The 23,948-nt window shown below is 37.8% G+C and overlaps 2 gene segments (V, D, J or C); both read left to right on the top strand.

Annotated features, from left to right (window-relative positions):
* Positions 1–357: 357 nt before the first annotated feature.
* On the top strand, positions 358–1,085 carry LOC101841092. The segment is given in 2 exon segments: positions 358–457; positions 661–1,085. Coding segments are annotated over 2 exon segments (498 nt in total).
* Positions 1,086–22,916: 21,831 nt separating this feature from the next.
* Positions 22,917–23,708, top strand: LOC101840824. The segment is given in 2 exon segments: positions 22,917–23,073; positions 23,272–23,708. Coding segments are annotated over 2 exon segments (486 nt in total).
* The last annotated feature ends 240 nt before the right edge of the window (positions 23,709–23,948 follow it).

Here is a 23,948-nt window from a genome sequence, read left to right as displayed (position 1 = left end):
CTTCCTCCCACTTTTCCTTTCTTTTATTGCATGTTTTCTTACTATAGGTTACCTAATTAGAGCCTGTAAATTATTTGAACATATCTTTTCCCCAGTACTGTCAATCTGAAATTGCTCTCTTACTATTTCTGCAAATGTCACCTCATTTAAATATGTCTTGGATTTTAACCAAGACCTTTATTAGATAAACTAGTAAGCCAGTATCTTCCAGTAATATCTGATACTGTCTGTAATAGTGCATTTGCCTGTTGATTGACACCAGCTACTCTCGTACAACTCCAGGCACTTACTTTCGTATTTGCTGACTGATTTGCATAGGCCCCTCCAACCCAGCCCAGCTGCTTGGAATTTATAAACCAGGTCTTGATAATGAGAACTGAGCAGCTTCAGACAGGCAGGGGGAGCAAGATGGAGTCACAGACCCAGGTCCTCATGTCCTTGCTGCTCTGGGTGTCTGGTGAGAAATTTCAAAGTATTAAGATATTTTCAGAGTCTCTTCTTTGTATAAAAGGAATATATAATTTTGTTCCAGAGTATAATATTTTTATGCAACAATATTCTGAGAATATGACACTACAACGACATCTAATGACAAATTTCATCTATATTAAGCTTTGTAATATTTTTGTTAAACATGATCATTGCTATTCCTGATTGCAGGTGCCTGTGGAGATATCATGATGACTCAGTCTCCAACCTCCTTGGCTGTGTCATCAGGAGAAAAGGTCACCATCATTTGCAAGTCCAGTCAGAGTCTTTCACTTGGTAGCAATAACTATTTGGCCTGGTACCAGCAGAAACCAGGGCAGTCTCCTAAACTGCTGATCTACTTAGCATCCACTCGGCACACTGGGGTCCCTGCTCGCTTCACAGGCAGTGGATCTGGAACAGATTTCACTCTCACCATCAGCAGTGTCCAGGCTGAAGACATGGGAGATTATTACTGTTTGCAAGATCATAGTATTCCTCCCACAGTGCTGCAGCCTCCAACAAAATCCTCCTCTGAGAGTCTTACCACCTGCCTGCACCATAAACAGCCCTGGACCTGCACACTTCCCCTTTCTGCCTGAGAGCCTAAATACTCATGAAATACTCAGGAAAATGTTTGCAGAGCTTGGCAAAATGATGGGTTCAATGCCTCTTATGTCTTTCGGTATGAAAAACATTTGTACAAAATTGTAAAGTACAACGCATTGTTAACCTTCTATTCCTTCTGTAACACGTTACCACAGACTCTGTTGTTTGAATATGAGGGATTTATCTTTTTATTGTTATGGAGTTATGGTGCTTAACATAAGACTATGGTCTGAAGTGATGATAATAGCAAACTATATTTTGGTTTGGAAGCTCTAGGAAAAAGTGTTTCCTGCTATTTTTAGATCCCAGAGTGCTTCTTTCCTTACTTATACTGGTGCCCAATTTTTCCGGTTTTCTTTTCCTTTTCATATGGTCTTTTTTTTTTTTTTGGTTTTTACGAGACAGGGTTCTTTTTTTGTTGTTTCTTTTTTAAAGTGTGCCATCAAAAGGGATTGTGGGATCCAGTCATCTTCTTTTTTTTTTTAGTTTATTTTTCAGTTTAAATTTAGATAAGAAGCAAGGTTGCTTCACAAGTCAGTTCCAGGTCCCTCTCCCTTTCCCTCCCCTCCTCCCGTGCCCTCCCCCTAACCCCCCCATTATCCCCTCATTTCCCCAGGGAGGGTGAGGTCCTCCATGGGGGTGTCCATAGTCTGTCATTTCATATAGGGCAAGGCCTAGACCCTTCAGAGACAGGGTTCTTTTAACTTTTATTATATTTTAGATAATTGCCTTCATGTGTGTGTATGCATATGCACATGTGATGTGTCATATTCTTGGAGGTCAGAGATTACTTGAACTTGTTTGTCTCTTTGTTGTTTGATTTCTGGCGATCAAGCTCTGATTTGCCGTCATGCTTGGTAGGAAGTATCTTTGCCATCTGATTGATTGTTTTTCATAAATAAACGTTTGGGTTTATGATTCCTTTAAGTCTTTATTGGAATACTTTTCAAGATAAATAAAAAAGTAATTGGTTCTTTGCAACTGCAAAATGCAGCCTGACAGTAAAAGACCTGATAATAATAGCTTGCTAGCCCTCAGTGTTAATCTATTAACATGTTGCTTGGGTTATGAAATATGTGGGTTCTTTGGATAATTTGTTATTTACCTGTCATACATAAAATACTTAATCATATAAGGCAGATGAAAGACAGGTTTTTACTGTATTTATAATAGTCATTCACTTTAAAATCAGAATGTAATCTGTATATTGCCTACTAAGGTATGTTGGGGTATATAAGCTGTAGGAAAAAAGTATACAACAAAAAGAACAGAAAAAAGATAGAAAGAACATGAGAGAATAGAAAATAAGGAAGGTAACCATTAAGAATATGAGTGTCTTTTTCCATAAACTCCCTCAATTAGAATAATCACGGATACCATAAAGAGACTTGTGACAAAATGACATAGTAGATCATATTCTATATGGAGAGATACCTTGCCCAGCCTATTCATATGGCTGTGGGGGTTGGAATGTAAAAAATTAACTAAAAAAATAGAGACTGTGTGAGTGACTTTTTCTTTACACTCTCAGACAAAAAGTTGCAGTTTGTCACCAAATGTACGGATTCCCCTTGAGCCCTGTATTAGGGACTCAGGACATATTCTGGTCAATCTCTAGAAGGGCAAAAGTTACTCCATTTGGCCCTCTACCTAGCATAGATAAAGAAAAAGCTGACATGTATAAGAACAGTGAATTTTCTGTTATTTATATCATAGTTTGCATCTTTTTAAAGATCTCCTGGTATTTAGTATATCAGGCAAAATACAAGAATATTATAAATATGTATTACAAGTAGTCTTTCTTTGAGATAGGGAATTAAAATTTATAAAATTTTGCTGGTGACTCTTCAAGGGGCTAGCTTCTCACATTACTAAGAGATGTTATCTACCAGTAAAGGCCTTGATCCTCTGGCTCCTACAATCTTTCCTCCTTCTTTTCACAAAGTTCCCTGATACTTATGTGTGGGTGTGTTTTGTATATATGTCTATTAAGACTGGACTCAACAAGTATATTGAAAGTGGTTGTGGCTTTTTATACAGGTTTCCATTTTTTTGAAGAGCAATTTTCCTGTGGAGTGTTGAGGACTATAGGTATCTGTGTTATGAGGTCAAATTATTTACAGTTTTCTTGGGGATTATGCTCATTTAGTAATGAAGAATATTTAGATTCTTCATCAAGATTCATAACTTCACTAGGTCTGGAGCGTTAGTGAGGCTTCTGCTAACAGTCATGATTTCCCTCTTGTTGAGTAGGTCTTTAATTCCAATTAGATACCTGTTGGTTTCCAACTAGATATACCACTCTTGGCCACTTAAGATTATCACAGGATGCTGGTCTTTGGGATTCATAGGTGTCATAGCCTAGTAGGCCTGTTGCTTGCTTCTCTCATTTGAACATTTGCCTAGTATCTTCTAGTTATCATTAAATATTTTCCTTGTGGAGGAGACATTCAAGTCAGACCCAGAACAGGGACTTCTGGTACTTGTCTGAGTGCATGGTTTTTGAAGTGCAATATCACCTATGAAAATTTTAGTGTAACATCTGGCTTATAAGTTTGTAACGCAGGTGTAGAAGACAGAAATTTAACTGATAACAAATTATGAAGAGATTGCTTTAAAACCTTTTTGTTACTTTATAATTTTATTATTTACAAACAATAAAAGGAAATCTACATGTTAGTGATATGGGTGTGCCTGTATATTTTTATGAAAGACATTGACCTTGTCTGAATATCTGATTTCATAGCATGTAGCAAAACTTCAGCATATTTCAGAGTTGGTTGATACTGTGATTTTATAATTATCAATGCTAAGATTACCATGTCACATCAATACACTATGCTTGGGGCATTTCAGGAATTTTTGGAAATTATTTCCTAATCCCAGAATAAACCATTTGGTCAGTTTTATACAAGTCAAATCAGCAACTCAAACACCGACATAAGTATTCTAACACTATAAAACCCATAGATATATGAAAATGATACTTATATGGTTATGAATAATGGTAGGTGACTTTTTTATTAGAAAAGATAACTTTGTATACTAAAAGACTTCAATGCATAATATAACATATAGTAGTGGGAAATCTTAGCCAATGCCTCAATTTTACTGTTACACAATATATTGATAAGCATAGTAAAAGTGTACATGTTTTATGTTGAGAATCAAGGCTGCAGCAAAATTCATTGATGCAACAGAGGTTCACACTTCCAGAACAACTTAAATGAACTCTTCATCTGCTTTTAATTTATTTTTGGTTGATGTACTTTCTTATATTTTATTGTTGGCATTTTTATGGCCTATGGGATCAGTTAAATGATCCACTGATTTAGTACCTGGGCTATAGGATATGAACTTCTCGAAGAAGTGAAAATTTTATCAGTATTGAGCTTCAGTGTTGGATTACAACCTGACTTTTCAAGGAGTTCTTGATTTTTCACTTTTGCCTTTCATTTTCTATTTATCATACCATTCTTTTCATTGTCTAATGTTTGGAAGGGTATTTGGCTTACATTTACAATGACATTAAAAGCCATTTTAATATTATATTTAAATGAGGCTGCCATATAATTCCATGGAACTCTATGCCTGTCTTTAGCACCTCAGGGTTTTGTAGTGCATTCTACTGACTTAGGAAATGAGTAGCTTCAATGATCTGTAATTTCCATACAGTCTGGTAAATAATTGGTTCAATATTTTCTACTTTTACTTTCTGTTTTTCCTTCTTTACCCTTTCCTTTTATTCATCCACTCTCTTTTCCTGTTCTCTTCTCATTCTGTAATTTAAGAATTTGTCATTTCCTCCTATCTACTTTTCTTTCTTTCCTTCCTTCCTTATTCCTTCCTTTCCTTTATTCCACCCTTTCCCTTCTGTTCCTATTAATTTAAACACTGTCCCTATTAAAGTAAACACTGATTAGTTTAAACACTGTCCCTATTAAAGTAAACACTGATATACTGCCCAGGGCCCGATAGGTTGCCCAGGCCTCCTCACTGACTCTCACTCTCAGGAAGTCTGGATCAGTCCCATGCTGGCCTGCCAGCTGTTGGTCTGTGGTCCAAGAGCTCCCCCTTGTTCAGATCAGCTGTCTCTGCTGGATTTGCCAGCTCATTCTTTGCCAATTTGCTCATTGCTCCTCTCTCTCTGTCACTGGGTTCCATGGGTTCAGTTCAGTATTTAACTGTGGGTGTTTGCCTCTGCTTCCATCAGTCATTGGATGAAGGTTCTAGGATGGCATATAAGGTAGACATCAAGTTCATTATCAGGAATGGGCATTTAAGGTGGTCTCTTCACTATTTCTTGGTGTCATCCCTTTAGATCACTAGAGGTCTCAATGGTGCCAGGGTTTTCAATTCGGTTCCATTGGTCTACCTGTCTATTTTTGTGCCAATACCATGCTGTTTTCAGGACTATATCTCTGTAATTGAGCTTGAAGTCAGGTTTGCCATAGAAGTTATGACCCAACTATATTTAACAGACATGTATAGAGCATTCCACCCAAACACAAAGGGATATACCTTCTTCTAGGAGCCACATGGAACCTTTTCTAAAATTGACCACATAGGAAACATAACAAACCTCCACAGATACAAAGATTATTACTTTTTAGCAGCTTTACTGCTCACCTCCCACAGTGCTTCAGTCTCCAACACAAAACTCCTCTCTGAGTTTCATCAGCTACCTGCACCACACACATCTCTGCACATTTTCTTCATCTGACTTTTAGCCCTTGTGTCTGGCCCATTGATGAGATAACATGTCAGACCCTGTAGGTTATTTATAAGCACAGTGCTTCTAAGATACATGGAGCAAAATGTAGTTAAGTTCTCTGTGTAAATTCTTATTTATTCTTTAAAAATTTCCCACAGAATCTGTCTTATACAAAATAATGTCATCATTTTGTAGTTCTGGAATCTGGAAGTCTAACATAATACTTAATTGCCTGAAATTAAGATGCTGGTAGCCTACAATGCCATATCAGTGCTTTAAGATTAATTAATTTTTATGTGTATGGATGGTCTACATTTGTGTATGACTTGCACCTTGCACATACAGTGTCCACAGAAATCAGAATATGGAATTGCTTCCCCTGGAACTGGAGTTACATATAGTAGTGAACTTCCATTTGGGTGCCAGGAATTGATCCTGGGAACAGAAAGAGCCACTGCAGAATAGCTCCAGTCCCTACATGTCACTGTAGAGGTCAAGAATTCACCTAGTTTTTTGTTTTTAAGCTCTTATTGGGCTCCTCACTCTCAGCATTGCAAATATTTCCCTTTATATTTTTTATTTGATAATGTTTTTTAACTTATTGACTAAAAGTTATTAAATTACTTTCTAATACAACACTCATTTTGAAAATGATCCACCAATTTGCCCTCTTGTTACCCTTCTGCCTTTTCCACATCCTACTTGGTTCTTTCTTCTCTGTGTTTGCTTCTACTTTGCTTTCTCTCTCCAGTTTCACACACACACACACACACACACACACACACACACACACACACACAGACACACGTATGAGAATAACTATTTCAGTAAATTTTAGGGACTACATATTAGATTGAGGATGTGATATATTTTAAAAAATCATTTCTGCTTTCTTTCCTTGTTTCATTGCCTGTATTCTTCTCTGTGGAGACTTTTGAACTGTGGAATCTTAGAAACCTGATTCTGTCTTAATAATGGATCTAACTCTGTGTCACCATGTTATGTTCAGTCCTTATGTCTCATAATATTTAAAGAATTTTACAATTGTGGAAAGGAAAGTAATATGCTCCAAAGGAAATATTATGTTATTTAATCTCATTTATACATTTATGAAAAACTTTGATCACTTACTATAAAATACTGAGCTTCACTTATGGACCACAAATAGTATCCACAAAGCCAATATCTCATAGTTGTCTGGGCAGGAATCAGCTTGTTTTAGTGTTCTATTGTTGTGATGACCAGGAGAATTCATATAAAATGAAATAATTAATTGTGGCTTGCTTATTGTTTCTGAGGATTTGTCTATTATTTTCATGGCAAAAAACATGTGGGCCAGTAGGACTGAGAGCTTATATCCTGATCAAAAGTCACAGAGTGAGAGAAAGAGAGAGAGAAAGAGAGAGAGAAATACAGAGACAGAGGAAGATGGAAGAAGTGGAGGAAAGAGAAGAGGAAAGAGAGGAGTTGATGTAATCCCCCGTGGTACCTGCCTTCTCATACCATTCCACCTCTTGCCTCTCATCACCTCCTGATATGATGGGTCATCTATTGATTAGTCTAATGATTAGGTCACAAGCTTCATGATCCCATCATTTTCCAGTGACTGGATATACCAGGTATTTACCAAGACTTTCATACGAAAATCTTTTGGAAGACAATTTATAGATCATCTACAATAATTAAATATATTAAAGCATAGCATTTAGGACTCAAATTTCATTGGGAGACATGAATATCTGAATTAGTATCTAAAATAAATTCTAAAAGAAATGGAAAACAACCCCTATAATAATATAACAGTGTGAACTTTTGCAATTTTCTGTTTTGAAGTCACCATTTGTATTGGACACTTGAAACATCAGGGTCCATTCATTCAATATGTAGGGAGCAGGAAAGTGCAAGTTTGTTTGGATTATCCTCCATAAATTCCTGATTAGTAGACAAAACTGTCCATTGTTTCTCTAGTCATCGTTGAACATGGCTGTGAATACAGAAAGGCTGGAACATGGCTTTATTCAGTGTTTATATTTCTATCTGTGTTTTTGTGGAGTTTAGCTTAAATTGTGTGGTTGCTGAAACATTCAGTCAGGTGACATTGGTGGAAACAGGAGCACTGTAAATCACTGCTGCTCATTCTCAGGGTGTCAGTAGCATCTCAGGCTATGAACTGGGTGGGAAGATGGCATCTATATAAATCTCTGAAAATACGAATAGAATGAAGTTCATTGTCTTCTCTATTCTTTAGTAACAAATGACCATTAATTTAGCAGCTCCTCTATCCTTGTGGCTGCACCCTACATTACTAGGAAGGGTTCTCTGCTCAGGGTTTTTCAAATTCTAAATTGTGAGGCAGTAATGAAATCTCTAAATGTCTATGCATGTATGTACCACATTTGTCTCTTCCTAATTGCAGGTGCCTGTGGGGACATCATGATGATTCAGACTCCATCTTCTGTGGTTGAGCTTTAGCATCTTTCACACTCTACTTCTAATTTGCAGATGTGATGTGAGCAGCTGCTTGAAGCTCCTTCCACTTTGTCTTCCACAGTATAAAAGTTGTATAACTGAACTGTTGTCCCAAGCCATCTGTGTTCCCCAGCAAAGGACAAAGATTCTTCGAATTGTTTTTGTATGTGTTTTTATCACAGCAACAAGGAAAGAAAAGGACACATCCCTGTTAGTTCAGAAGTGATGTCATCGTTAATGTAGTTCTTCCTGTAGCAGAGTCTGGCTCCCCAGTCTACATGGAGAGGAAAGCTGCATTCTGCATCAACATGATATATCTACAGAACCCTAAACTAATAGGGGGAAGAATAATATTCAATACAAACACTGAGTTGTTCTCATGATTTTCTCTATCAGTTTTAGATGAAGTCATTTTCATGTGTCATAAATTTTATTTCCATCCATTTCTCAGTTTCAATGAACAGAGTTTATAAGGCAAAAGGAACTTTTAGAAGCCATTTACACATGTTCTTTTTTCCACTGTCCCCCTCTTACTGAGAAAGAGCCTTCAGCAGTGCACAGGTCTTGTTGATAAATCTTCCTCATTCTCCATCATGCCTATTTACCCAGAAGACATTTGTGGGGTTGGGAAGCTTCTCATTGTTTAAGAGAGCTTACTGGCTACCCTTTCAGAGGATCTATGTTCAATTCCCACTATCCACAAGATTGCAGCTCACAACAATCTGTAACTGCAATTCCATGGACTCAGATTCTCTTTTCCAGCTTCTATAGGTACAAAGCAAACACATCATGAACAGACATAAGTGCAGTCAAAACAGCCATAAACATGAAGATTAAAAATAGAAAAAGAAGACACTTGTGTCATCTCTAATTCTCTACTAGATGCCATCCATGGTTGTTGAAGCTGATGAGTCACTAATAGGTTTATCTTAAGTGCATGCTGGAACAAGTGTTAAACAACCCCCTAAGCTATGACTGGCTGCTATGAGCTCTTCAAACTCATCGTGTCACACAGAATCAGAGAATGTCCTCAGGAGAGTCCTCTCTGAAAGACTCAGCATGTATGGACTCTGGTCCTCCTTAAGCAGGACAGGTTTTGTTGATGCTAGTCACTCTGTATGAAGATTTCCAATACCCTGAATGCAGCAATAAACTACCACATACCCAGAAACCACTGCCACTGAACCAGTGAGAGACCCCAGCTGGAAAAATGGACATGAGCTCCAACCCCTAACTAAGAAACTATTACAAAGTGCCAACCACTTGCAAAGTAAAAATTAATTTTCTTCAGTAGGTTCTCATTGTGTTTACAAACCCATGGCCATCAGTAGACAGCTAAAGCAAAATGAACTCAATGTGGTTTTTTTGTAGTTTTTTTCTGATTTTAATTTGTTTTGGTATTTATTATATCACTGATATTTATTTATATATTATGGTTTCCAATTTTGTGTTTTATGGTGTCCATCTGTGTGTATATATGTGTGAGTTTCTCTTTCTTAAATATTAGTTTTTTCTTTTTATTTGCCATTTCTTTTTCTAAATAGAAAGGGAAAGAAGGCATGGGGTGGAAAAGAATGGAGGATCTGGGAGGAGATGAGGAAGGGTAAACCAATTATTAGGATATTGTTTATGAAAACTTTTATTTTCAAAAAAATAAGCAACTTTAATTTCACAATCATGAGATGTCTGTATATACAATATAACATATGTCTGTAAAATGCATACATGTATATCATATGTGTCATTAAATATTCTTTTACAAGAAATTAACAAAATTTTATTCTGTCTCTATGTGTACCCTGTGTATATTGCCACATGATTTGGGTTACTTCATGGGCTATAAGAGGGGACTGGTTTCCTAGTAGACATGTGTTGGAAAGCATTAAGTTGATATTTTTCAGTGATTGCTCATGCTCTCTGTGATGATATTTTTGGCTCTTGATTGACCCCAGTCACATTCACACAAACTTTTCAGGCATTTGCTTTTGTATTTTCTGACTGCTTTGCATGGGCACCTCCAGTCCAGCCCAACTGTTCAGAATTCATAAGCTAACTTTTACAGCAAGAACTCCATGACATCTGACAGGCAAGATGGAGTCACAGACCCAAGTTCTCAAGACTCTGCTCCTCTGGGTGTCTGTTGATAAATTAAGTAGTATTATAATCATTTCAGAGTCACTTCTTTTTATAAGAATTTGGCAATATGTGTCAGTGCATATTTCTTATATTATAATTCTTTGACAATTAAGACATTACAAGAACATTAAATGACAAATCAACTGTCCTTATATGTATTTGTGTATCTGTGTATGTTCATCATCCTTTCATAATTGCAGGTATCTGTGGGGACATCATGATGAACCACTTTCCATCATCAGTGGCTTTTCAGCAGGAGAGAGGGTTTCTATCAACTGTAAGTCCAGCCAGAATCTGTTTGGTAGCATTATCAAGAAGAACTGCTAAGTTTGGTACCAGGAGAAACCGGAACAGGCTCTTACATTACTGATCTACTGGGGATCCACTTAGCTTTTGGTTTACTGTGACAAAATACCTGAGAAAAACAACCTAAAGAGCTATGATTTACTTGCCTCCCAGTTTCTATTTCTAACCAAGGTAAGTTAGCATCATTGTTGTGGACAAAATGAGGTTGAGTATCATGGGGGAGAGCACAGGGCGAAGATGTTTACCTCATGGCAATTGAGAAACAAATAGAGGTAGTTCAAATCGGTACGTGACACAATCTTCAGAAGCAGTCTAATAGTTTCTTAATTAGCACTGACACCTCCATTCCACTATCTCCCAATAATGCCGTTTAATCATGAATCAGCAATGGATGAATCCAGTAATTGAGTCAGAGCATGATCCTCTCACTTTTAATGGTTGGAAATCAAATATTTCACATAGGAACTTTTGGGTCACACTGCAGAAAGAAACAATCAAAAAAGGGCATAAAATGACATGGAAACAAGCTGACTCATAACTAGAATATAGGTAGAACTAGAGAAAAAGGATATCTAACGTGAATTATAAGAGAGATGGAAAATGTACTATACCTTAGAATAAGATAACAAACTGAACATATTGTTGACCCACATCAAAGGAAGTGTTTATCTTGGAAGTTTGGTATCCTTAACTATGGGTGCATGCAGCTGTGATGATATATCCATTTAGATTGCTATTGGTTCTCTCTTCCTTCTTAAGAGTTCTTTCAGTGTGTATGTAACAGAGCATAGAAGCCAGAAGGGCCAGACTGAGAAAATCTAAATGGGGTCCCCTTCATTCCAACGACAAAGGCAGAGACATTCCTTATGAGTAGCTCTGATTTTCTTGAAACCTTCCCACAAACCTTTCTTGTTTTTTTAATTATTTGAAATGTTGTTAAATATATACACATATGTATACATATATAAATATATTCCTAAATATACAAATATAGCCTTCTCCACTCATATAAAAAAAGAGTTGGATGTATACATTTTTAGGCTTAGCCATTTTGCATCAGATATCCAACAGTTTACTCTTCTCTGTGGAAGACTATTTCTAATCTCAGAATGCCTTAGTTAACTATAGTTCTATGTCTAGTGTTGATGCCTTCTGAACATCCTCCTTCCACATTACTGTCTACTAGTGTCATTCTTGCTCAGTTCATGCTTAGACAGACATGTTGATGAGATATCATGTGTGTAGCTTCTTACATTCATAGCAGACTCAGCCTTTAAGAAAACACCCTGTTTTTCTGGATCATATAATCCTTCCAACTACTACTGCTAAATGTTCCCAACATCTTAAGTGCAAGAGTTGTGTTTTAGGTGTGTCATCTGTCACTAAACTACTCAGGTCTTCATTTCATCAATTGTAGGTTTATGTAATAATATTCATATAGATCAAAGAGAAGTTTCCTTGATGAATGCAAACTGTGATGATCTCTGGGTAGAAGAAAAAATAGAATGTAGTTAGTGGTTTTGCTGGCTTAGTAAAGTGACATTTGCAGTTCCTTCTCTGGTACCGATCACTTCAATAACTCCATGGTGTTGGATAGGTTTCGAGTACCAGGCATGCTGTTTCTCTTGTTGAACATGCTTTAATTTTGGTCACAGAGCTGTTGTTTACTGTACAATTATTGCAGTGGTAGGGCTATTATGCTATGGTGGTCATTGTTGTGATTCATAGGCCTTATAGCTGGGGATAATTATTGATTGATTTCCTGCCTTGGAAACTTGTATGGTACCCAAAGCTAGTCTTCAACAATGTCCCATACATGCCACATCCAGCTTGACTCCTCTAGATCCTGTGTCCAAAGTACAGTTGGCACTTACTTTCTTTTACCTCTGGGTGGCGATCAAGGGCAACAGCAATAGCCTATAATGTTTTGGGAGTCTCTTGAACAACCCTGAGCAACATCTCAAAGGAAAGTGTTTCATGCCTGATATTTTTTCTTTTTAAATAAATTTTATTTAAATAGAAACAATCTCATTTTACATATTCATTCTAGTTCCCTCTCCCTCCCATCCTCCCCCCACCAACACCCCAAATCACTCCTCATGCACTCCCCAGGGAGGATGACACCTTCCATGAGGTTTCATTGAAGTCTGTCACATCATTTGGGGCAAGGCCTAAGTATCCCGCCATCTAGGCTAAGAGACTATCCCTCCATGGGAAATGTGCTCCTGAAGTCTGTTCATGTTCTATGGATAAATACTGGTTCCACTGCCAGAGGTCTTATAGACTGTCCAGATCTCCTGGCTGACACCCACAGTCAGAGGGCCTAGTTAGGTCCTATGCAAGCTCCCCAGCAGTCAGCCTGGAGCCTGTGATCTCTCACTTGTTCAGGTCAGCTGTCTCTGTGGGTTCTCCCTACATGGTCTTGAAACCTTTGCTCATCACACCTCCATTTCTACAACTGGATTCCAGGAATTCTGCTCAGTATTTAGATGTGAATCTCTGCTTCTGCTTCCATCAGCTATTGGATTCAGGCTCTAGGAGGGCATTTAAGGTAGTCATCATTCTCATTATACGGGAAGGGCAGTTAAGGTAGCCTCTCAACTATTGCTTAGATACTTAGTTGGTGTCATCTTTGTGGATCACTGGACATTTCCCTGGTGCCATATTTCTCTTTAAACCTGTAATGGCCCTCTCTAATAAAGTATCTCTTTTCTTCCTCTCCTCTATTCATCCCCCAACTCAAACTTCCTGGTTTCTCATGTTCTCCTCTCCATCTTCTTCTCCCTTCCTCTTTCTCCTGCATCCCTTCACCCCCAAGCTTCTTTTTTTCCATACATTTTTTATTTAACATTTTACACATGTCACTTTCAGGTCCCTCTCCCTCCCCTTCTCCCCCACCTCCCAATCCTCCCAAACCATCACCCCCACTCCATCTTTCCCCTCCCTATGATTGGTTTGCTCTATTGTTTTTCTTTCTTTATTTACCTTTGATCACACATATTCATAAAATATTTTAACTACTTTGCATTATATCCAGCTTAATTCATTATTCCATATGTTATAGTTTCATATAATTCTGCAAATTATTGCACAAATGTTTACCCCAAAGTTGTGAATCTGTTAACCTATGTTGTCTGATATTGTAAGAATAGTTTTAATCCTCTGAATAAAAAATAAAATATACACTCATCTTGACAACTGGGGAAAATTTTTTGAAATGTGTATCCAAATGGAAATATATTAGATGTTTTTTCTTAAACAGAATAGATGCTTTTGTGATTTATTTAATTATTTTTATTTTGAGTATGTGTCTGCATGTGGGCATATACAGACCATGTGCCAATAAAGGTGGGTGGTGTCAGATCTTCTGTTACTCGAATTACAGGAAGTTGTTAGTTGGATAATGTAGGTACTGGGAACGGAACCTAGGTACTCTAAAAGAACAGCAAGTACTCTTAATTATTAGGCCATCTCTCCAGCTCCTATCATTAAGTTTTCTTGCACAGTTCTAGAAAGAGGAAAGTTTCAAGCCTAATCCTTGGGCTGGAACCAGGGTCTAGGAAGACTATGTTGCCTTCAGCAGACAACTGCCTGATGATTTGCATCTATGACCTGCTGCTCTTCTCTGAAACCTACTACTATTTATTGTGTATTCCTCTTCTCCAGAGAAACACTTTCTACTTTTTTTTTGCTAAGTCTCCTACAATGCATTTGTTTGTTTTTTTTAAGTTTAAATTTAAATTAGAAACAAGGTTGCTTCACAAGTCAGTTCCAGGTCCCTCTCCATTTCCCTCCCCTCCCCATGTGTCCTTCCGCCAACCCTTTCCCCTCATTATCCCCTCATTTCTCCAGGGAGGGTAAGGCCCTCCATGGGGGTGTCCATAGTCTGCATTTAATCCAGTGCACGGTCTAGACCCTCCCCCAAGAGTTCAGGGTGAGAGTGCATCTCACATTGTTGGATGGGAGTCCAAAGTCCATGTGTATACTCAGGATAAATACTGATCTACTACCTAAGGCTCAATAGATTACCTAGGCCTCCTTAATGATACCCACATTCAGGGGGTCTTGATCAGTCTCATGCTGGATTGGCAGGCATCAGTCTATGACTCAAGAGCTAAACCTTGTCAGGTTAGCTGTTTCTGGGGGTTAAACCAGCCCAGTCTTAATCCCTTTGGTCATCAGTCCTACCTCTCTGTTACTGGCTTTCTTGAGTTCAGCTCAGTGCTTAGCCTTGGGAGTCTGCCTCTTCTTCCATCAGTCACTGAATGAAGTTTCTGTTTCCCAGACCCTCTGGCCATGGGACTGTAGGCTGGCACTCCCCAGATCTATGTCTAAAATCCATATATGAGAGAGTACATGCCATGTTTCTCTTTTTATGACTGGGCTACCTCGCTCAGGATGGTTTCTTCTAGTGTCATCCATTTGCCTGCAAATCTCAGGATTCCATTGTTTTTTTTTCTGCTGAATAGTACTCCATTGCATAAATGTACCACATTTTCTCTATCTGCTTTTCAGTTGAGGGGAATCTAGGTTGCTTCCAAGTTCTGGCTATTACAAATAATGCTGCTATGAACATAGTGGAACAGACATCCTTGTTGTATGAATGGGCATCTTTTGGATATATGCCTAAGAGTGGAGTTGCTGGGTCTTGTGGTAGGTTTATTCCCCTTTTTCTGAGGAATCTCCATACTGATTTCCAAAGTGGCTGAACCAGTTGGCACTCCCACCAGCAATGGATGAGTGTTCCCCTTTTACCACATCCTCTCCAGCATAAATTGTCCATGGTGCTTTAGAATTTAGCCGTTCTGACAGGAGGGAAATGGTATCTCAGAGTTGTTTTGATTTGCATTTCACTGATGGCTAAGGATGTTGAGCACTTTCTCAAGTGCCTCTCAGCCATTTTAGATTCCTCTATTGAGAATTCTCTATTTAGTTCTGCAGTCCAAATTTTAATTGGATCCTTTGGTGTTTTGGAGACTTGCTTCTTGAGTTCTTTGTAAATTTTGGAGATAAACCCTCTGTCAGATGTGGGGTTAGTGAATATTTTTTCCCATTCTGTGGGCTGCCTTTTTGTCTTGCTGACTGTGTCCTTTGCCTTACAGAAGCTTCTCAGTTTCAGGATGTCCCATTTATTAATTGTGGATCTCACTGTCTGTACTACTGGTGTTACATTCAGGAAGTTGTCTCCTGTACCAATTCGTTCAAGGGTACCACCCACTTTCTCTTCTAAGAGGTTCAGTGTGGCTGGATTTATGTTGAGTCCTTGATCCATTTGGACCTAAGTTTTGTGCATGGCGATAAACATGGATCGATCCGCATTCTTCTACATGCCAGCCTCCAGTTATGCCAGCACCGTTTGTTGAAGACGCTTTCTTTATTCCATTGTATATTTTTAGCTTCTTTGTCAAAGATCAGATGTTCATATGTGTGTGGGTTAATATAAGGGTTTTCAATTTGATTCCATTGGTCTACCTGTCTATTTCTGTGCTAATACTAAGCTGTTTTCAGGACTGTAGTTCTATAATAGAGCTTGAAGTCAGGGATGGTGATGCCTCCGGACCTTGCTTTGTTGAACTGAGTTGTTTTGGCTACCCTGGGTCTTTTGTTTCTCCATCCAAAATTGATTATTGTTCTTTCAAGGTCTGTGAAGAATTGTGTTGGGATTTCAATGGGGATTGCATTGAATCTGTAGATTGCTTTTGGCAGGATTGCCATTTTTACTACATTGATCCTACCTATCCAAGGTCATGGGAGATATTTCCATTATCTGAGGGATTCTTTAATTTCTATCTTTAAAGTTTCAAAGTTCTTGCGATACAGGGCTTTCACTTGTTGGCTAGCATTACCCCAAGGTATTTTATGTTGTTTTTGGGGATTGTAAAGGGTGATGTTTCTCTGATTTCTTTCTCACCCCTTTTATCATCTGTATATAGTAGGGCTACTGATTTTCTTGAGTTGATCTTGTAGTCTGCCACTTTACTGAAGGTGTTAATCAACTGTAAGACTTCCCTGGTAGAGTTCTTTGGGTCATTTATGTAACCTAATATATCATCTGCAAACAGTGAAAGTTTGACCTCTTCCTCCCAATTTGTACCCCCTTGATTCCCTTTTGTTGTTATATAGAATTGGCTAGAAAGACTTGTATCACAAGCACTTTGAGTCTTTAAAGAAAGAAATTAAAGAAGACACCAGGAAATGGAAAGATCTCCCATGCTCTTGGATTGGTAGAATCAATGCAGTAAAAATGGCATTCATTGCAATAGTAATCTGCATATTCAATACAATCCCCATCAGAATTCCAGCACAATTCTTCACAGACCGTGAAAGAATAATTTTCAAATTTATATGGCGAAACAAAGACCCAGGACAGCCAAGACAACCCTGCTCAACAAAGCAACGTCTGGAGGCATCACCATTCCTGACTTCAAGCTCTATTATAGAGCTGTAGTCCTTTAAACAGCTTGGTATTGTTACAAAAATAGACAGGAAGACCAATGGAATTGAATTGAACATGCTGATATTAATCCACAAACCTACAAACAGCTGATTTTCAACAAATAATCTAAAATTATACAAAGGAAAAAAGATAGCAACTTTAACAAATAGTACTGGAATTACTGGGTATTGGTTCAGAAGACTGCAGATAGATCCATGTGTATAGCCATGCACAAAACTTAAGTTAAAATGGACCAATATAAATCCAGTCACACTGAACCTCATAGAAGAGAAAGTGGGAGGTACCCTTGAATGCATTGGAACAGGAGATTGCTTCCTGAACATAACACCAGTAGCACAAACGCTGATATTGACAATTAATAAATGTATAGGGTTAAGTCTTCAGGTAATCAATGGCACATCCATGAGGGATGATATTTTATTTTCTGGCAAATATCAAATTTTTTCTACCATGTATTTGTAAGTACAAACTGAAATAACATCACATCCACTAATGTTTTGAGCATATCTGGATGGCAAACAGCAACATTGACCACTCAAATTGATATTATTCCATAAATGTAAAACATAAGTTGTTTCTAACCTCACCTTTGCTCATATAAGAGAGTGAGAACTAGAATTTTGTAATATTGATATTTTAATAATAATTCTATTGGATTATTCTTTAAGCATTCAAGACACTTTGACCTATGTCATAAATTTGTGTTAGTGGCTCCACCTCTTGGATATTAAGTAAAAAGACAAAAATATTGTTCAATGACAGCCTCATTTTGTTCAGTAAAACACAAGCTGGAATGGCTGCCAGAAATGATGTGTCAAAACTCATCACTTGTGAAAAACCAAGAGCAAAGACTTTAATGTTGAAATAAGCAGTGAGATTATCCCCTTGTAGTGACACTCTCTATAAAGGCAAATCATAATCTGTGATTGTCTTTGTAGCACATTAATAGTTCCTTTAATTTTGTAGTAGCTACTGTGAAGGATAACATGCATTTTATTTCAGGTTTATTAATCAGCCCATCTATACTAACAATTTTAGATCAAAAGCATTCTACAGAAGAACGAACTAATTCAAGAAATCCTTTGGCAGACTGTCTTATTATACAGGTTGGGTTATTTCATAGAAGATATAACTAGAACAAATATACCCATGAAAGCATCATTGATTATAGGAAGAAACACAGGATCAATTCAAGAAGCAATTTAAAGTTATTTTTAAATAATATTGTGTCATTACATTAGATGTCATATATTTAGTTTTATAAGAAGTGGTCCCCTCATATGTTGTGTATGTAACACAAAGGACAGATAATTGTATTCATATTAAAAATAAAGACATAAGCTCAATATGATCCTGGAGATTAAATTTAAAACTACAATAGGCTGAATGCCTCCTCACTCTTACTGACTAGCAGCCATGGGAACAAATATGCTCACACAAAACACATAAACATACTTACAGAACACACATAGCTGCATATTTCTCATTTAACAAATCAATAAAGTAGTATGTCCATTGAGGAAATTAGTGGGTCAGAGCCTTGACACTTCTAGTTCTGTGTGTGAGGCACCTAGAAGAAGACATTCAATATTAACAAAAATGAAGAGAGTGAACACACTGTAAATGTATCAACTCCCTTTGGACCCATATCAGGAAGGATGTCATGGATCAAAAGCCACTCTCCAAGATTACAGACATGGGTTGTTATAGAGAATCATAAAATAACAAGACATAATTGTCCTTGGGAAGCTGGGAAAGGAGAAAATTCAGAGGTGTTCTGATGATTGCTGTAGGTTAGTTATGGAGAAGTCCAGTATTGAACACAAGCTTAGCACTATCAGATATCTAGGTGGGTTGAAAGGACATCTAGTGTGGGCTAGCTTGGGTAATGTGGCTGGTGCAGAGATGCATAGGAAACTCAACTCCTCATAGGATTCTTCTCCCAGATTACAGCACTGAATGCAACATTATTGTGTGAGTGATGTGTCTCTTGAAGTCCTTCAACTAATTTTCTATTTACCTTTCCCTCCCTGCTTTGTTTTTGTGGAGCTTTTCTCTAGTAATGACTACAGGATTTCTCTGGAATAGCTATTTTTCTCAAAACAAGGTGAGGCTTGATGGGGGAATCCACTTCTGGAAGGTCATCTATACGATGCGGGACTGATTGAGAATGTGTGTTCGAATCTAAGGTGCATTTGTTCAGGATCATTCCTGAAAAGTAAATGAGCCTAAACAAATGTATAGAAAGTTGCAACTAGAAGGAATATAACCTGGTGGTCTATTGGTAAGGGGACCAGAGTTACTAGTGTTATGTGTTTCAGTATTGCTCTGTGATTTTAGTTTATGTAATGCAATAAATAGGGAAATGATTGAGGTAGAAGATTTGCTAAGTTACATGTATATGTGTACATACTTGTAAGATTATCTACGTTAAGATTAGCCTCTGAGAAGATCTTTGGCTAATTATCTTCATTAGGAGAATTGTTGGAGGAAAACCCTTCCAACTGTGGGAAAAACTACGGCCTGCTTGTGGTTCTTTATCTGTACAAAATGGAAGAAGGGAGCTGAGCCATAGCATCCTTCACTCTGCATTTTAGTTGTGGTTGTGATGTGAGCAGCTCTTTTCACATTGTATTCCACATTATAATAGTTGGATGCTTGAACTGTTTTCCCAAGCAATCTATATTCCCAAGTGAGGGACAAAGATTCCTCAACTAGCTTTGTAGGTGTTTGATCACAGCAAAAGGAGAGATAAGGACTCAACCCTGTAAGCGCTGAAGTTATGTATGTACTGATGTGGTTCTTCCAGAAATAGGCCGGCTCCACAGTCATTATGGAGAGGCAAACATGTTTCTGCATCATGGATGTAATCACTTGTCCCTGAAATAAGAAGAGAAGAGCAAGGTTAACTACAAACTCCTGATTTCAAATGAAGTAATTTTCATGTGTAGCCAATTTGCTTTGCATCTGAGGTTGAAAGAACAACAGTCTTTACAAAGCACAAGGAGACTTTCAAAGATATTTAAATATCCCCCTCCTGCCACTGCCCTCCTACCTTCCTGAATCATAGCCTTCAGCAGTGCACAGGTCTTTGTTTTACATGGATTTTCCTCATTTTCCAACATGTCCATTTACTCAGAAGGCATTTGTGTGGCAGGGGAGATGTCTCATTGTTTAACAAAACTCACTGGATGTTCTTCCATAGGATCTAGGTTCAGTTCCCAGTACCCACATGGTGACTCACAATGATCCATGAATCCAGTTCCAGGGAATATGTCTCCATCTTCTGTTTTCTATAGGCATCAGGCATGTGTCTTGAACAGATATACATCCAACCCTTAAACCCATAAACAAAATATAAAAATAAAAAAAGTAGATGCTCTAGTTCTGTGCCATGACTTTTGAAGCTGATGGATAAACATGTGTTTATCTTAAGTGCATTTTGGAATGGTTGGCAAAGAGCCCTCAGCTATGAAAGGCTGCTTCTCCAAACTCATCCTCTCACACAGACTCAGAGAATCTGCATAGGCCATTCTGATAGAAGCTACATGCATGACTCTGGGCATCTTGAGCAGGGCAGATATCCTTCATGGCCAAAACTCTTGTATGTTTCTTCAATGCAGTAATAAATCCCCACATCCTAAGATACCATGTTGCTATTTTAACAAAGAATAATGTGCTAATGTTTTATATGAGTTTATGAAAGTCTTGCTTTTCTACTGTTTTTTTTGTCATGTATATTGGGTATCTACAGACTCTCATTAAAAAATAAATGATTCTGTCTCATGGAACAGAAAAGCTGAGTTCAGCTGTGTACCATCTCATGTTAGTATGGATCTAAGACAAACATTCCCAGTGCCTCCAACTACAGAGGTGTCCATTGAAGAGGGTGCTGCATCCCGTGAGCTCATGGCCATCAACGTCTGACTCCCAGATTCCAAGCCTGGGAGCATATCAATCAGTATTGTTTTCAGCCAGTAGGTTTATAATCTGTCTTTAGTCATAGTCCACAGAATCTAATTCATCAGGACACACTGTGGAACCTTGATAACTAACCAAGTATTTTGGCTTTTTATATTACAGATAGTATAACACAGATTGTTAAAAATAACTTTAATACTGATGCTCTGGAATAGGCACATGATTAATGGCAGGAGCCTTTGGATTTGTACGACCCCAGTCTCCATGTGTCCAGTGTGAATGAGCCACAGTAAGGGCCATTAAAGCAAAATCTGAACTCACTTCAGCTGTCATAAAGCAAAGTAAAATGTTTAGTAAAGATGGAAGGCGCATGACATCTTGTTATATACTGACTGGGGAAGTTACACATATGTCATGTCCTTGACAGTGAGATTGAGAAGTTTCCCAACCTACACACTGTCTCTCTCTTATTATGGTGTATTATCAGTTGACAGAGGATATTAGTATATGGTCATCAGAAATAATTTAATGTTTCATACCTGAATAGTAGGAGTCTAAATTTTTATATTTATTGAAATGAAAATGGGAAGTGCATATTTAATAATTGGATATTTAATTTTCAATAATATTCTTGGGGTAATGCTAAGTTTTTATAGTATTAACAGATAAATAATCACAGATATAACATTACAGAAGCTGCTTTGTAACAAGTTAATTAGTGATGAACATTTTTGAGAGATTTTGTCCATCCCCAGATTAGACTGTCCTAGAACTTGCTATACACCCTAGGCTTTTCTCAAACTCATGATGCTCTTCCTTCTATCTACCCAATTCTGTGATTACAGTTGTGAATTTTGACTCCTTGCCATTGTAATTTATTTATGCCTTTATTGTTTTATGTCTTATTCTTTATACATAATACTGTCATTATAAAAGTCCAGGCATTTTCTGTGATTTCTGTTATTGCTATTGATTTTCATTCATAATCAATCATTTTCCCCTTTGGAAGGCAATCATCTCTGATGTTGACATCCATTGGTCTCTGTAAAACTGTTATTTTAATTAGGATGGCTGCACCCCATTCTGGGAAGGTCCTTTTCTGTTTACAATGCCAGTATAATGCTAATTTCTTGATTACCGTAGAATATGCATATCTGGACTAAACACTTTTGACAGTGTTGGTCTACATCCATCACTTCTTGAAGAAAACTTGTTTCTTTCCTTCCCCTATTTACAGCTTTTCCATTTCCTGAAATTGTAGAGAGGATGCCTGTTAGTTTCTGTTAGGTGTACCTTTGCTTCAAGATTAGGAGTTCCTCTGATCTCAGTTATAAATTAATGACCCCAGGATTTCCACTGAGAGAATATGGGCTTTTCTTTGCATCAATGGTGCATGTTTGGCCCAGAAACTGGAATCCAAATGTCTGAGAAACAATTCATTGTCCTTAGTAGAAGAGAGGCTTTGGACATTGGAGATATTGAAAAACAATTAGCGTCAGTTCTCTCACTATTTTTGAGTTTCCTCTTTTCTTTCTTCCACTGTTTCTTCCTTTTAATGTATGTTTTCTTAATATATGTTACCTAATTTGTGGCTATAACTTTTGAACTTATCATTCCTCCAGGACTGTCAATCTGAGATAGCTCTCTTAATATTTCTGCAAATGTCACCTCATTTAAATATGTCTTGTGTTCTGGATTTTAACAAAAGCAACAAGTAGAGAACCTAGTAAGCCAGGATCTTTCAGTGATATCTGATAAGGTCTGTGATGGTATATTTGCTTGTTCATTGACACCAGCCACTCTCTCATAACTCTCCAGGCATATGTTTTTGTATTTCTTGACTGATTTGCATGGACCCCTCCAATCCAGCCCAGCTCCCAGGAGTTCATAAACCAGGCCTTGATAGTGAGAACTGAGAAGCTTTAGACAGGCAGGGGAAGAAAGATGGAGTCACAGACACAGGTCCTCATGTGCCTGCTCCTCTGGGTATCTGGTGAGAAATTTCAAAGTATTAAAAGATTTTCAGTCATTTCTTTGTCGAATAGAAATTTATATTTTTGCCAGAGTGTAATGTTTTATGCAGCAATACTCTGAAAACATGGCACTGCAAGGATATTAAATGACAAATGTCATGTATATTAAATTTGTGTGTTTTATTTTTACACATGATCATTGCTATTTCTGATTCTAGGTGTATGTGCAGATATCATGATGACCCAGTCTCCATCCTTTCTGGCTGTGTCAGCAGGAGAGACAATCTCACTCAGCTGCAAGTCCAGTCAAAGTCTTTTATCTGGTAGCATAAACCGCTTGAACTGGTTCCAGCAGAAACCAGGGCAGGCTCCTAAACTGCTGATCTACCATGCATCCACTAGACACACTGGGGTCCCTGATCGCTTCACAGGCAGCGGATCTGGGACAGATTTCACTCTCACCATCAGCAGCTTCCAGGATGAAGATGTGGGAGATTATTTCTGTCAGCAGCATTATATTGTTCCGCTCACAGTGTTTCAGTCTCTAACAAAAACCTCTTCTGAGAGTCTCACCAGCTGCTTGCACTACACAAAGCCCTGGAACTCACACTTCCTCCTTTTCCCTGAGAGGTGGAAAACTCTGAAACACTCATGAAAATGATTGCAGAGCATAAATAATGGGTGCAATGTCTCTTACGTAATTTTAGTATGAACAACATTTATAGATAATTGCAAGGGAGAATTTATTTTTTTATTAATTTTTTTATTTTTAAGTTTAAATTTAGATTAGAAACATGGGTTTTTCACAAGTCAGTTCCCGGTCCCTCTCACTTTCCCTCCCCTCCTCCGGGGTCCTCCCTCCAATTCCCCCATTATCCCCTCATTTCCCCAGGGA

Source organism: Mesocricetus auratus, unplaced genomic scaffold (genome assembly GCF_017639785.1).
Source record: "Mesocricetus auratus isolate SY011 unplaced genomic scaffold, BCM_Maur_2.0 Super-Scaffold_100676, whole genome shotgun sequence".
Taxonomy (NCBI): Eukaryota; Metazoa; Chordata; class Mammalia; order Rodentia; family Cricetidae; genus Mesocricetus; species Mesocricetus auratus.
Note: the sequence above shows the minus strand (reverse complement) of the source record. Positions and strands in the feature narration are given on the sequence as shown.